General features: G+C 41.2%; 1 protein-coding gene across 3 annotated transcripts in view; it reads left to right on the top strand.

Annotated features, from left to right (window-relative positions):
* The window catches only part of NRG3 (neuregulin 3), a 417,497-nt gene extending 408,546 nt beyond the window's left edge, over nt 1-8,951 (top strand). For all 3 annotated transcript variants that reach the window (XM_064464850.1, XM_064464849.1, XM_064464847.1), the window contains 2 exons: nt 813-983; nt 6,556-8,951. In XM_064464850.1, coding sequence (XP_064320920.1) covers nt 813-983; nt 6,556-7,063 — 679 coding nt within the window. In that variant the 3' untranslated portion in view covers nt 7,064-8,951. The remainder of the gene's footprint in view (nt 1-812; nt 984-6,555) is intronic.
* The last annotated feature ends 6,779 nt before the right edge of the window (nt 8,952-15,730 follow it).

The following is a 15,730-nucleotide window of genomic DNA, read 5'->3' as shown; positions in this document are numbered from 1 at the left end:
AATTTATGGTTAATATACCAGAACTATAGATTCTAGACACCTCTTCATTTCTGCACAAAATGGGAAAACTCCATTCTTCTTCTGAAACAGTATAAAAATGTTGTTTAGAAAAGCAATTTTCTAAAATAAGTAGAAAACTATTACTTGTTTTTATCATATTCAAGTTTCTATTATATCACATAAAGAAACAACACACGATTTATCTATGTATAAAGAAGAAAATCAAAGTATATAAAAGAAGAGTAAAGCAATATAGAAGAGAAATCTTGTTCAACGTGGAAAAAACTTGTGTCATAGATGATTTCTTCAAGCTGCAGGTCATAAGCTTCACTTATATTCTTCACTTAATATTTTTTCCCAATTTAATGTTGTTGTATCAGGAAGCAGGACCCCGTAGGCTGATAGATGATACAATAGGCTCTAAATCTAAGATCTGATTTTGGGCTCAGCTGTAGGTGCGATGGAGCTGTGCTGTTTATTTATGCTGTCTGAGGAGTCGACTCTGTATCGCAGGGTTATGGTACACAGCATGGGAAAAAAGAAGCATCCTTCATCAAGCACAAGAAAGCTTTTAATATACCAGACAATTATTTTCATTCCTAGAAGAGAGGTGGTGTATTAAATACGGCGTAAACAGCCTCTAACTGTGGATTATAGTACTATATTTCCATCATGTCTACTGACATCATAGACCACCACCACAAAGTTTATAAAAAGAGTAATTCATGTGTTATTAATCCTGAATATTTACTTTGCAGAAGTTGACGCTTTTGCTGTGATAATCTTTACTGTACTTTTGGTGTTGTTCCTAGAAGTCTCTCTTCATGCTGCAGCCCCGGACAAAAAAGTGGGATGCTACATAGAAATGCCTTTCGGAGGACTCCTCCCTTACCTCGGGGTAGGTTCAATGGAATTACAGGACCAGCATACCAACAGCTAGAAGAGTCAAGGATCACAGACCAGGACACAGTACCTTGTCACGGGTGAGTAATAACACAACTGCAGCGAGCCGGTGTGTGAGTGGCTGCCGTTACGTGGTTAATATGCTTTGCCATTACAGTCCTTCCAGCTTTGTGTAGTGTGCTGTGGATCCGCGTTTATAGTCCTGAAAGCAGAAGAATGTTTTCAGCCTACTGGCTCTTTGAAGGAAATAAGTTTTTGTTTGGCTGGCTGCTCTTTTTAAGCCTTTCAAAGGCGGTAGGAGGAGTGGTCAGAACGGACTGCAAGTGATCGTCAACGTTACTCTTTATGTGGTAACATAATGATGCTTTTTCTAGCGGTGCCGTGATGTGCACTTCCAGTAATTTTTGCATAGAATTTTTTTCTTCCATCAGCACTGGGCAACTAAGATAAAATAATTCAGAAGTTCAGCTTGTCATGATTTTAAACAAATCTATGTACATTGCGAAGTATGTTTGCTGTAGACTGATGACCGATCACTTCACATGGGTTTGTCTTTGAAAATGCACAGAGAATCCAATATTTTTCCTTGTTAACTCAGCTTATTAGAATATTGAATGTGAGCTCCAGCTGTACATAAGGTCTGAATTTCAGAAGTGCTCCTGAGCACCTACAGCTGCCTTTGAAGTCTTTTGCAATTGCTGAGATATTTTGCATAATATTTACATATCCCTATAGATTTCCAAAGGCTCTCCAGAATCACTACGAGCACATTAGGTTTGAAACTAGGAGCAATATCTGGAATAGAATAAAACAACACCAGTTTCATTTGGACACGTGTACGTCACAGCTAAGGGCAGCGAAGCGAACAGTTACAGCACGAGAAGGCAGCTGTACGTTTTGGTGTCGGAACTGGCTTTATGGGGTTCAGAACTGAGGCCACCTACGTGTTTAATTTTCCTCAGGGAAGAAAGGAGCTATTATCACCATCCATTCTGACCCTCTGTCCAGGGAAACGACAGCCACAAGCGCTGACGGAGAGTAAGGGTTGCTACACGCGTGTGTGGCTGGACAGGTGGGCACGCGTGCAGGCTCACGTTCCCCCCGTGCCTCCCTCGCCACGCTTCCCAGCCTGCAGCAGGATTGCCCGGTCTGGGGTACTCTGCGAGAGGGGACTGGGCTCACTGAATGTTTTGTAGCTGAATCTACCTAACAAAGTTGGCCACGGTAACTTGGCAAGGCAGACCAAGAAGAGGGCTTACCTAGGAAGGGAGAAAGCAAAGCGGCAAAAGGTTTGGGTGTCTGGTGACTTCTTTTAAAAAGTAGAAATTTGTTGCACGCTTCTTTCATTGTTACTGTTTGCTGCTTCTAAGGGAAAACTTTTTACTTCTTGCAGTAGATATATGATTGTTCATTTGAGTAAATATATGCTTGTTCATTTGCACGATAACGTGTGTAAGACTTCTTGCGAAAATTGTAAGGGCAATTTTCCAATTGTAAGGACAAGCGACTGCGAATGCAACCCTTCCTGAAAAGGGCAGGCTAACAGCCATCCCTCTTCAGCGGCAGTATCTTGCCACATGGGCTCTGGAGAGCTCTGCATCCTCTTCCTAGGTTGAGCAGTGAGGTTGAAACCAGCAAAGCTGTCTTGTTGGGTAGTTGTATTTACTCTTTTCTAGGAAATCAGCGGGTGATATTACAAGCGTCACCTTGTGCTGGCCTATATTTTAAATTTGCACTTCTGAAAAAGGCTGACATTGGGACCAGACTGTGACGCCTTGTGGCCTCAACCCACTAAAGCACTTCATCCATATTTTCTGCGCTAGGGATATCTGTAGAATTAGACCTTCCTAATACCGACTCTAACGATGGGACCGTTCTCTGAAGGACTCTCTGAGTGCATCAGCAGGTGGTGGTGTGACAGGGAGTCACGGCAGTTTGTGTATATCACAAATATGATACCAAAAGTCTTCAACTGGTACCCATGGAAATGAATTTTTTAAATGTCCATGTTAAGCATGGAAACAAAAGCAATTATTTGATCTTGTTTTATTACAACGTTTTAATGATGATAGTTTTTGTGAAAGTTAAGTTTTTTAAGAGTGTAACAAAACTTTTTGCAAGTTATTTTGTATGGCAGCGATGAAGTAATCTCTTCAAAATATAAGTATGCATCTTATCTCTGAACAAAAAAACCCCCTAATTCTACTTTATGTGGAATTCTTCTAACTTAGGAAGAGGTTTCCCCAAAATCAGATGACATTTTACAATCTAAATATCTGCTAGTTTCATAATGTTGATATTCTCATTAGATTTCCAGCCCTTGTTCCCTGCAGAAGTTATGCTCCTTCCTTTCTTCTCCCGTTTCACCTCCATCTTTCCCCACAGGGATGCACAAATCAAAGAAGTAGTTTATCTCCCCAGTTCTGTGGGCCTTCTGAAGTTCATCCATCAGCAGCTCTGGCTGAAGTTTAGTCAGGTTTTGTATGTTTAAATTTGATAGAAAAGAGGCTAATTTACCTGATTAGCTTTTGTCTAGTCCTGTAAAAGTGCTCCTCTTCCCATCCCACATTGAGAAGAAACTGCCTTCGAGAAACACCAGGTCTCATTATTTGCAACAGGATCTAGTGTTCGCAGAGTTCGAGTCAAATCCAGCTAGTATCCGTTATTTAATGATTTTGCTACTTGAAGGAGTAGAAGAACCTGCTTGAAGTGAGAGGCTGAAGGAACACAAACCGCCACCATGCCAGTCACACCTCAGAGACCGATTCGAGTCCCAGAGGGTGTCAGGAGCCGACGTGCAGTTTAAGCGGACGGCAGTTTGATCGCACGCGACAGCTGTTCGCGTGACGCGGTGTGAAGGGCTAGGAGTGCCTTATAGCCTGTGAATGTGTATATATGCGGATATAAATGTGCATATAGATACGACCCAATGTTTCATATCTACAGGTAGAAAACAGGGTGTGTAGGTGTAGGTATATGTGCTTACAGGGCAGAGCCTGGCAATGCCACTGAATGACTCCCGTTTATCTCAATGGACCTTGATGTCAGGCTCTGACTGAAGGCTACTGAGCACCTATAGCGGCAGGGCTTATAGCCAAGCTATTGCTACTGTGCCAGGTAAAAACCATTTGGTACTTCAAGTTCCGATCCCTTTTGTCTCTCTTTAATATCTGTTCTAAGGGGGCAGAAAATTATTATGCTTCTTTCAGTTTCATTCTTTAATTTACTCTCAAGCACTGTATAATCTAATTACTGTTGCATATTTATAGGTGTTTGAGTTTCTTTTTTTGCTTGGTTTTAGGAAGAGGGTGGAGAGAGGGTTGCACTTTGAAATACGCACACATGACTTAATTTATTCAAATGAAATAATTTTTCAGATAAAAAACCAGATATCTTTCTTAGGAGGAACTATGGTTCTAGGAAAGTTAATTATAGGAAAATGTAATTAAGATTCTGCAGTTATTGGTCTAAGTCTCAGTCAATTGGAAACAGCAGCAGCCTGGTGCCACAAGTAGACGCATGGATCAGTTTGTAATTAACCAAAAGCTGGGTCTCACATGGTTCAGATGTAATAGCCCTACTAGCTTAATGCTTTGCCTATTGCACACAGTGTATGTGCTTTAATTCCTCCCCAGTCCTCCTCTGAAAGCCCTGTGAGGTCAGGGCAGAAACATGTAATTCTGGCATGAAAGCGGTGTGTCTATCTGTACTTCAAAAAATATTATGGAAATGTGCCAGGCGTTGCATTACATGTTATTGTTGCTGCCAATTTGTTTTCAAAATACCAAGAATAATTGAATCTCTATTATGGAATTGGCAAATGTTACTGTTTTCTCACCAAACCCATCTTAATTCAGTCTTTTCTTGGTTTTGCATATATATCATCCATATAATACATCCATTGCATGTGAAATTCATTAAAAACATTCACTCCCTTTGTTTTCAGGGTGCAGCCCAGAATATATTTAGGGCCTGAATTACCAAAAAAGGGAATAATGCAACTGATGCGATCTCTCCAGCTATAGTCGTTTGAACAATTATATAATAAGCAAAGGAAACAAGAATGGGCACAACCCAAAGGTCTGCACTGTTTTGTTTTCATTTATTTTTTTTTAATTGTCCTCCCTCGGGAATAATATCTCTGATCAGTATTTCATTCATACTGAGTCTTGAAAACTGTTCTAAAAAGGCCCTCCGTAAGTGGCTACAAGTGTGTCGAAGCGTAGTGCAAATGTAATTAACCAAAAGCTGAGTCTCAGCTGGCTCAGACATAAAACATAAATGCAGCTGTACAGCATGTACAAGAAGTTCTATCACCTATCCAAAAAAGCCGCTTGCTATATTATTCCCCTGGGTCCCACTTCCCAAAGCAGTATCTCTTTCCATCAGACAGCAGCAAAGATCACAACACCTCCTCCTTATCGCAGAGCTCCCAGCTGCCTTTCGTGGTCTTTTGGGGATGCTTTGAGACTTTTTGTACAGGGGCTGCGCAGAGCTGCACGCGTGCTCGGGTACAGGTTAATGTGTCAAGCAGTTGTACGAGCACCGTGCCGCCACAGACAAGTTAATTACAAGTCAGAGGCGCTCTGCTGGAAACGAGCCTACAGATATCTCCTCCTCTCTCGCCTGCCTGACAGCTCGCCAGGAGGATGGAGCTTTCAGAAAAATACCATTCAAGTCAGAGCTCAAAGCACCAGCTTCCACACCAGATCTAAAGGTTGCTTTCCTTGTCCATGGACAAAACACATTAGACCTCACCATTAGCTTGCCTTATTAAATAGCGATATGACCACAAAGCTGATTATAACTAAAACTAAAACGGGTTCTGGTACCGAGGTGATGTCTGTGGTCCTTGGCAATCATGACTAGTAGATATTGTAACTCTTAGAGGACCAGACTTCTTGTAAAACTGCTTCTCAGATGGGAAACATCTTTTTTTTTTTGGTCATTGTTTCCTTTATTTTATATTCAATATACTTTCCATTTCTGTTTTATAAGTATTTCCTGTAAGCGAAAACACTTGCTGATAAGCATAATGAATTTGACTTTGAAACAAAATGAAAATATTAATAAAAATTCACCAAAGTTGCCTCACAATACATAAAATCATCCTATGATGAGTATTAATGGAGGATAAAGGATTATTTTTTTTTTAAAACACTTGAGCCAACTGCACTGGCTCTACTTCCAGATGAGTTCTAAGAAAACAAATCAGGCCAACCTTTTTAAAGTGTTTTCCTAAAATACCCATTTGACATTGAGAGTTCTGACGTTGAAGAAAGCATCAATCTATTTCCCCAGCTGGGAACGTACGAATGGAATTTCAAATTTAATTTCAAACAAAATTAACTATAATACAGTATAACTCCTGAAAGCTTTTTAAAAGGAACTGTCGCTATCCTCATACACTGGTGGGCTAAATGAGGCCGAGAGAAAAGCTGTGCTTTGCCACCAGCAGATCTGAGAATCAAAACCAGGTCTCCAGAGTCTGTTGTTTTCCCCAGGGCCACACTATTACCAGGTGCTCCTAGCGTGAGAGAAAAATGACATGTATATTTTCAGCACGGTTCACTGAATTTCGTACAGTGTTCCCGCTGCCGGTTGCATCTGCCCGCTTGATGTACAACAAAAACTTCTTTTTACTCTTTCCAGGTATTCACCCAGTGGTTTAAAAACTCCTCAGAATACTTCAATAAATATGCAACTGCCTTCAAGAGAGACAACCCCTTATTTTAATAATGTGGATCAGAAGGACTTGGTCGGCTATTCATCTTCAAGGGCCAACTCCGTTCCCATCATCCCGTCTGTGGGCTTGGACGAAGCCTGCATGCAGATGCAAAATGTTTCTGAAGTAACAGGCATCAAATGGTGCAAAAACTCCTATTCAGCCGAACTTGTCAATGTGAGTTCCCCAGTCAGTAATTGTCTTATAGCAGAACAACACGAAGTGAAAATATTGCTAGAAACTGTGCAGGAGCAGATTCGGATTCTGACGGACGCGAGGAGGTCGGAGGACTATGAACTGGCCAGCGGAGAAGCAGAGAGCAGCGCAAGCGAAAACACGGCCTTCCTGCCCATGAGCCCCATGGCCAAGTCAGAGCGAGAGGCACAATTTGTCTTAAAAAGCGAGACGCAAAGAGACTCGGTATTAACCAAGTGACTTTGTGTGGGGGTTGTGGGAGGGGAAACGAGATCTGTGCATTCAATGCTTTGCTAAACAGGAAGGGAGGAGATTAAATACAAATTATTTATATGCATTAATTTAAGAGCATCTACTTAGAAGAAACCAAATAGTCAATCGCCCTCATATCATAGTGTTTTTTAACAAAATATTTTTTTAAGGGAAAAGTTCCAGGAGGGATGAAGCGTACATCAGGTGCTTTCTAGGCAGGATTACTCATACAGTTTCAGTTCCAGAGCATTGTACCATGGTCCCGTTCGGCTGTCCGAAGGCTTAGGCTATGCATCTTTTTTTCAGTAAACGCCAAGACCATTCTTAGATTCATTTCTGGTTTCAGGGCACCGCTGCAGTGAGCTGCTGGCCGGGGATTCAGACCCTGAGGAGCAAGTCCTGTCACCCCAGCATAGACCTGGGCCCCTCTCCCACTCTCCTCTTGGTTCCAGGTTCATACCGTGGAAACAGGCACGCAGGCGCCTGCTCCTGTGGTCTCGTACCTACTGTGGAATGACAATAAATCCCTAAACTGAGCCAGATGCTTAACTCTCGACCTTACTTTAACGCATCAGTCAGGCCAGGAAAGTCAATGGAAACATTTAGGAGCTTTGGGTTTGGCCAAGTGTAGAGGGGGATTGGGGTCTGTAGAGATGCAGTGGTCAGGAGCCCGCGGTTGCTCCTTCTTCTGAGCTTTGCCTGTAAGAGCTGCCTTGGCAGAGAGTGAGGAAGAACAAGAGGAAGTGCAAAAGCGTGTATTATGGCAGGTTTGGTTTTGGTTTTTGGTTTGCGTTTTTTTTGAGTGGGAACATAAACTCCATTGTTCGTTGCCAACCCCTCAACATTTCTAAACTGCTATACTTTGAAGGCATTTGTAAGCTCTCAAGGAGGACTTCTGAGCGTGTGTGTATTTTTTTTTTTTAACTTATTTTTTATTATGGGCTGTTCAGAGAAGAGTCAGGGAGATCCAATATGATAAAAATCCAGCTGATAAGTGTCCACGCTGCCCTGATTTGTTCCCGCTTTCAGTTCTCCAGTCACTTTAATTAATCGTGGCTTAGGCTTGTGAACTTCAAAGCGTCAGCCCTGCAGATGGTTGAGTATGGGCAGACCCACAAGCATGCACAGATCTGATTCTAATGGGGCTATATAAAAGCAGATGGTTTCCACCAAATTGCTCCCTGCAGGGGATCAAGGCCTTAGAGAAGAAATGTCATTTCCTGGTTGCCGTATCCCAGTCACATTATAAGCATTTTTTGCGTTTGCTTTCTTTTGAGTCCCTCTTCCCCCCATAAATTGTAACACAATATGCCAATAATGCAATGAATTGGGTTCAGTGACACACACATTACTGTCTTTATTAGCATCAAAATATCTGCGTATTCGTGGGGAAAATGAAAATGAACTATAATAAACGATCGCTAAATAGCCTTCCCTGGTTAATGTCAGAAGATTGATTAAAAAAAATTACAATATATACAGAATGTATTAAAATATTCCTTTGCAGCAAATTAATTGTTAAATTTATTAATGTGCCCCAGAGTTTCGGTTCACAAGTCTCAAGACTTCCCAAAATAGCACAATCGATCAAGCAGTGCTGTTGTATGTTGAGTCAGAATAAAGCAATATTTTAACCTCTGTCAAGTAAATTTGGAAAAGAAATGCTGAAGGTGTATGTCATTTTTTTTGTTAAGGCAGTAAAAAAAATTTACTATTCACAGTCTTCATTCAGCAAGTCTTATTTTGGGTTTCTTTTGCGGTTTTGTTTTTGGATGGCTTTTTTTAGATAAAGTTGATGAAATTGTCTTGTTTACAGAACTTTCTATGGCTGTAATCTTTGCTGTGTGTTTTCAATAAATATACATTTGAGGGCAAACTATGCTTTATGCCCCAGGATGGAGCATGCCTCGTTCAGACTCCCTTCTTCAAAGACACAGAGCTTTTGTTGTAGCAGGAAGGCGCGATCACCGTGAGTGGTCCCACCCTGACGTGTTCCTACAGTATGTTGTGGCTGGGCACAATCTCACCGTGCGTGAGCTGAGCTGTCGGCGGTGGGTACGGCCCCAAGCCCGCGCCAAATAAACCCTCTGAAAGAAGAGGTGTATTAGGTGGGGCTCAGCTTCGCATCCCTACAGTCGTGTGACATTTCTGTCAACGCTGTTTACATCCCGCCAGCTCAGGACATGAGCAAAGTGAGCTTGCCTCTGCCCATAAGCCTCGTGAACATACCTGTGATATAAAAGAATGGCTACTAGATAAAGCTCTGATTCAATAATTTCTGAAGTGTGATCACAATTAATTAATTGCTCACATTGATTTCATCAAGAGGCGGTCTCTCTGCAATAAAGTGCAGAATCATGCCCAAATAAATGTTTCAAAATTAAATCTTTTCAATCCAGATGTAAGGCTGCCTTGCCCCCAAATCCTACCAAACTGTGCAAATTCACCTCTGGCAACGTATTGGAAACACACGGCAAGATTCCTGTTGAAGAAAGAACCGTATCATAACAATGCCTTTATGGAGAGAATGTGTTCGCTCAGCACCCCTGAAAGCCCCAGAAAGAGGGGAAGAGCAATGTATTTAAGAGAATGAAATGTTTGACTGAATGAGAGATGACGATCTGAAATGGTGAGGATATCTTCAGTTCATGTTAGAGATGCGATCTTGTACTCAGCAAAGGATGTGTGACTGTTATATGTTAACTGTTCTATTCAGTTTTCAGCATGTTTGAATAGAGAGATGTTAATATTAACCCTATGACAGACTAGTGTATTATTTGCAAAGAGTATCGCTTCAGATCCTATTGAAACTTCTTTGCAGAGGAAAAGAAAAAGGTTTGAAAACATCAAACTAGGTAGCCTTAATGTCGTTTGTGTGTTTCTCTAATGCAACTTTTTCCTCTGTGGACCCTCCTACCTTACAGTGAATGGGACAACATTTTCTCTGATGTCTGGCGATTAATTATGTAGAGGACACAAAAGAAAGTAGTACTGAAACAGCCGAAATGGTAGGCCAAATTTTGCTTTACTTCTGACCCTAACGCATTGAACTCAGTGGATCAGAAGGGATGCGAGTCAGTGCAAAATGCAGTTCATTCCTAAAATTACATCTCTTCCCAGCCTCAGAAAAAGACTGTAATCTCCCTAGAAGAGGCTCTGAACTCAGTCGTTTACCTGTAGCATAATTAAAAATTATATCTGACCTATGAAGTTCAAGTGTAGTCTGGTGTGAAAATTCGCACGCACAGCATTACACTCCAGTAAACTGGGGGAAGAGCTAATTAAATAAATTGAACTTTCTCTGAACTGAGGAGAGAAAGCCTGTGTCTCTTCAGCATAATTCTGTGGAGCAGTACTATGAGAGGTGTGTATCCTGATTTTTTTTTTCCCCTGTGTAGAATTTCTTCAGAAGAATCCAAAATAACCCTAAGAAAACCCGGTCAGTAGACTCATCCCAGGTTTGAAATAGGAAATGTAGGTGAGTATGGGCACATTTCCTAGCATTAACCACTGAAAGACTCTTCAGTACACCCATGACTCAAAGTTGAAATATTCCAATTCTTGCTGGATCGTGTTTAGATCAACAAACACATCCACAAAAAAGAGCTCTTCAGAATGCTTCTGGTATCTAGCCACGCTCTCAACTGATGTAGTCAATGCAGGAATGACAGTTTATATTAATAGAGGATCATGGCCCAAATCTTTTCTGCTCGCTGTCCAATGCAGTGTCACAAAGCTTAGTAGCCTACCACGTGACGTAAGGACTTCTACACGGACTTATGGAGCTACCTTTATTTTGCTTATGAAAATCATATCGGTGTGTGAACACCCTCACTACAGCGCAAGGTTCGTTGGCTGAGTGATTGGGTTGTCGGGTCTATCTTTTACAAGGGCTGAATATCACTGACCAGGCTCTGACAGCAATGAACTTGCCACCATGTGGCTAATTCCAATGTTGTTCATCAAAATCCTAAACCTTTAGGTTTAAATTTTGAAAAAAAAAAAAAATCCAAGGGGACGATGGCACGTGCTTATGACAGGCACATGCTGGACGTCCTCCTCAATCCAAATGTTCACTTCTCCTGTAAGTAGGCAAAGAATTTGGATTCTCCTTCCCAATTCAACCCCAGCTTCCTTTAGCCCAATTTTGGACATTACTTGAACATTTCTTACTCTTAAAAGGAATTACGAAAATGAATACCAAAGAAGAACTCGTTCAGAGTCCTAGCTGCAGTAAATAAAACTAAAGCTTGAAGGAGCAGACCTGGAATAAAAACTGGGTTTGAAAATGGCATAAATATCAATTGTTTTCAAGAAAATGAAATTTCCCTATAAACTGTTTTTCACTTGGGAAAAAAATCAGCTTATATGAAGTGATTTATTATCTTGGCATTAATTTTAAAATGCTCATCTTCAAGCAGATTGGGAAAAAGCAAATATTTAGTATAGATTTGTCAGCTTTTGTGATTTATTTTTTTTTATTTTATTTTAGTAGCCTGACAGGTCAATGTTCCCATTATCTGTATTGTCTGACACACAGTCTTAAAGGCCATCCCTGTCCCTTTTTGCGGCCCAGATGCTGGACTGTTAGATTTCCTCAAAGAAAACAAGATTTTATCTAAATTATTTTTAAGAATGATTCATAGAATAATGTAGTTCTTTAGCTTGCTGAAAATATAAGGTGATGCAAACTTTATTCTTTTTGTACCACATTATTACTCTAAGTTCAGGGTGAGATTATGCTCCCTTTGTCTTGGTCTCTGCTCACATGAAAACAACTGCGACACCCAGTTTCCAGGTTTTGACTTGGTTCTTCCAAATCACCATCTCAAATAGGAGTTTTGTATTTTAAATAGCAACATTGATAGATATAAATGAAATAGCTACAACAGCAGTAAACCTATTAATAAGGTGTGTGTGAGGGGGGTGGTTTCATTTTTATTACTTAGCAAGTAATGGATTAGGCCATAGAAATTGGTAGTTTCTTGCAAGAAATACAATCACTGAATATATTAATGGCAGTGGAAAGCCATCGCCGTAGCCCAGAACTGGGGAAATCCGCAGTGGCGGAGGAGACAGTCACCCACAGCGTACGCTGTGGAGGGTAAAAGTGCTTTCAGCTCAATAGTGAAAAACCAATCTATTTATCTGTTGAAACTGCCAAAAACTTAAACTACCTGAATTTGTTAATGACTGTGTTGGTAGTATTTGAGAGAGGAAAAAGGGGCAGAAATTTCCAAATTCGTAATGCTTGTACTGTCCCTTGGAACAAAGGTCACTATGTCTTGATTCTTTATTATTAGAGGACAGTTTTCAATGTCCGCTGCAGGGACAGCGCGATCACACGACACCGGCAGCCTGCACTGACCCTTGCTTTCTTGAAGAGATTTAGCAGCCTCTTCTTTGGCTAACAGTTCTGTGAACAAGGAGTGATTTCCTAGTACCCCACGTGGCAATTCTTGTGAAAGTTCCCAGATAAATAATAAAGTAAAAATACTGCAAGACAACCTATAATTTTTTTCTTTTTTTCCTGTAAGGAGCTATAATATTTTATAGCTGTAGCGGAGATGGACTTATTGATGACTGAATAATATAAATAAAGTATAGGATATAACGTATGTAAGTGGCATGGAAATCCTGTATTGGTACTGTAGCTTCTAGTAATATATTCTCTAACACCATCAGGAGGAGACCTACGTGCAATTTATATTTATTTTTTCATTAATGGTGACTAGGGCCTGTACCACATCACTGCCGTGACCGGGCATTGATGTGCTCTTGTCCTTATTCCTTGCTTTCGCATTGCAAGGCCGACTTCTGTGCCGTCTTATGCCAGCTCTGGTTTTACTGAAATCACTGAATTTGCAATGGTTCAGCATCTTTATTCATATGCAGTTTTACCTTACCCTCAGAATCAAGAGTATAATTTACAGCCTAACGTTTGGGGCACCGGGGATGTCCGCTGAGTAAATTTAAGGCCTAAAATGTTCAAAATTTTATACACTTAAATTTGTCTGCTTTGCGTAGGCCTAGCGGGAAATCTCTCCCTTGCAGAAGGATTTATGCAGCCTGTGCTGCAAGGCATTTTCCTGCTGTTCCTTCATATCTGCCGGTATCAGCGTTTCCAGTCAGCCGCTCTCTTGGGGTTCTTCTGCCCAGCCCTGGGAAGTACTGCGAGATTTCAGAGCAGAAGCCTCTGACCTCTTTCAGAGTACCAAAGACCAGAAGCATCTGAAGCGTCCTGAGCTATAGCTTCAGATGCGACTTTCTGCTTCTTAATACTAAAATGTCTCCAAAGGTTAAGACCTCTAGCATGCATTGCATTAAATTATGTAATATAAATAATGCCAAAGTACATAAAAATAAGAGTTATATGGCAAATATTATTGTTCCAGTGTATGTCTTGCTTTTAAGGAATATGGAACGAGATCTCCCAGTTCTGCAAATATTTGGAAACTGAAAATACAAATAATAATGCAAGAATAGAAAAGAATACAAAGAATAACTAATATTCCAAAACAAAAAGATAGTTCCTTGCCTTCTCCGAAATAAACAGTAGTAGCTGAAGGTTATCGAGATGCATCAGTGAAATGAAAGAAGGCTCAGTGAAGCCTTTCTATAAGTCATGCCAGCAATATGTCTAAGACCTTTTTTTCAGGAATTCAGGCTTAGAGTTTCCCTTGCTTGACAGTACATTAAGGTGATGTTTCTTTCATAATGTAAAACTTACCCCTGTACAGAGCCAAGGCGAGTGTCGCATACCTCAGCGTAAGCAGGACAGAAATATGGCGTAGGTTTCACTTTGGCTTTCTGATTCAAGTTAAACTCGTTTGCTTTCGATTATCTCTGATCTCTTCCAGGAAAGAATGAGTGTCCCAAAAAAGGAAAAGAGGTATGAATACTCAAAGACCTTTTTTTTCCCCAAAATCTACCAGTTGATACTAAGGTTGGAGCCATCTGCTGAACTTGAATGTTCCAGAAATAGCTGAGATTTTGACTGTTCGTGATGGGGGAAACAGCAGCTAGCAGAAGTATTGCCACCCCCACCACCCCAGCAAGATGCACACTGCAAGCTTCTCCTGGAGAAGAGAGTGGGGAGCTTCTCCTGGTTCTTACAGAGGGTAGGGAGCTTCTCCTCGCTATGGCACAGGTTCTTCCATGGGTGAGGAGGGATGGATTTCGAGTTGTGCCAGGTCACGCCATCTGAGAAACTTGCCTTACTTTTATTTTGTTCTCAGACCTCTCTCGTGTCAGTGAAACTGTGGTTATCAGCACTAGTTTGTTTATTAAGGTAGTGATTTCCAGATTCTGAGATCCTTTAAAGTGTTGAATTTTGGAAGCAGAAACTTCTCAGAAAAAAAAAAAAAAAGTAAAATTTCTTCTGTGATTTTTTTAAATCACCTTTACTTGAAATGCTCTTATTATGTTAATTACTTTTTTAAAAATTAGATGTTACAAATCTAAATTACAAATATTTAAATTTACATCACAATAATAGGGCATGGGTAATGTGTTTCATGTTTCCTTCCTGATCTAGTTGGAGATGTCCCTGCTCACTGCAGGGGGGCTGGACTAGATGGCCTTTAAAGGTCCCTTCTAGCGCAAACCATTCTAACCATTCTTTGAGAAGCATGTTCAAGTTAGTTTTATTTCTTTTATTTATGAAATTGTCCATGAAATGCTGGAGATTTCTGTGCACATCAATGGCTACTTTGGGTTTTAGGTGGGAATGTAAACAAAACTAATATATTTGCAAAGGAAAAATGGACTATGTAAAACTTCCAGGTCAAATTCTGGTGTTGGACAAGCGGCAGCTGCTTCACTGAGAGCGCAGTTAGTGTGAAGGGAATGAGGCTCGCAGAGGAGGACATTTATGATGGCCCAGCTGTTGAGCTGACTGAAATCACCCCAGGTTTCTGCAGTGCTAAGCTATACTCCCTTCTAAAGCTGGCCTGCCCCGAGCCCCTGCAGCTCCTCCCCTAGTGACTGTACGAAAAGGCAGGTGATGGCACTGACTTCCATGAAGGCTCCTCTCATTAAATCCAGATGAAATAATATGAACTAAAAATTGGCAGGACTGATTCTCAGTTGCTGGCAGGTTATACGGAGTTCCAGCACTGGTGCTTATCCCACTTTCTGAGACTGTGGCTCGTGGTTTCATAGAATCATAGACCCATAGAATGGTTTGGGTTGGAAGGGACCTTCAGAGCCCATCTAATCAAACCCCCTGCAGTGAGCAGGGACATCTTCAATAGATCAGGTTGCTCAGAGCCCCGTCCAGCCTGACCTTGAATGTTTCTAGGGATGGGGCATCTCCCACTTCCCTGGGCAACCTGGGCCAGGGCTTCACCACCCTCATAATAAATTTTTTCTCCTAATATTGAGTCTAAATCTACCCTCCTTTAGTTTAAAACCCTTACCCCTTGTCCTGTCACAACAGGCCTTGCTAAAGAGGTTGCCCCCATCCTCCCTATAGTCCCCATTTAAGTACTGAAAGGCCACAATAAGGTCTCCCCGCAGCCTTCTCTTCTCCAGGCTGAACAACCCCAACTCTCTGCCTGTCCTCGTAGGAGAGGTGCTCCGGCCCTCGGATCATTTTTGTGGCCTCCTCTGGACCTGCTCTAACAGCTCCATGTCCTGACCCGTTAGTTCACA

Source organism: Phalacrocorax carbo, chromosome 13, assembly GCF_963921805.1.
Source record: "Phalacrocorax carbo chromosome 13, bPhaCar2.1, whole genome shotgun sequence".
Lineage (NCBI taxonomy): Eukaryota > Metazoa > Chordata > Aves > Suliformes > Phalacrocoracidae > Phalacrocorax > Phalacrocorax carbo.
This window is presented reverse-complemented; position numbering and strand designations above follow the sequence as displayed.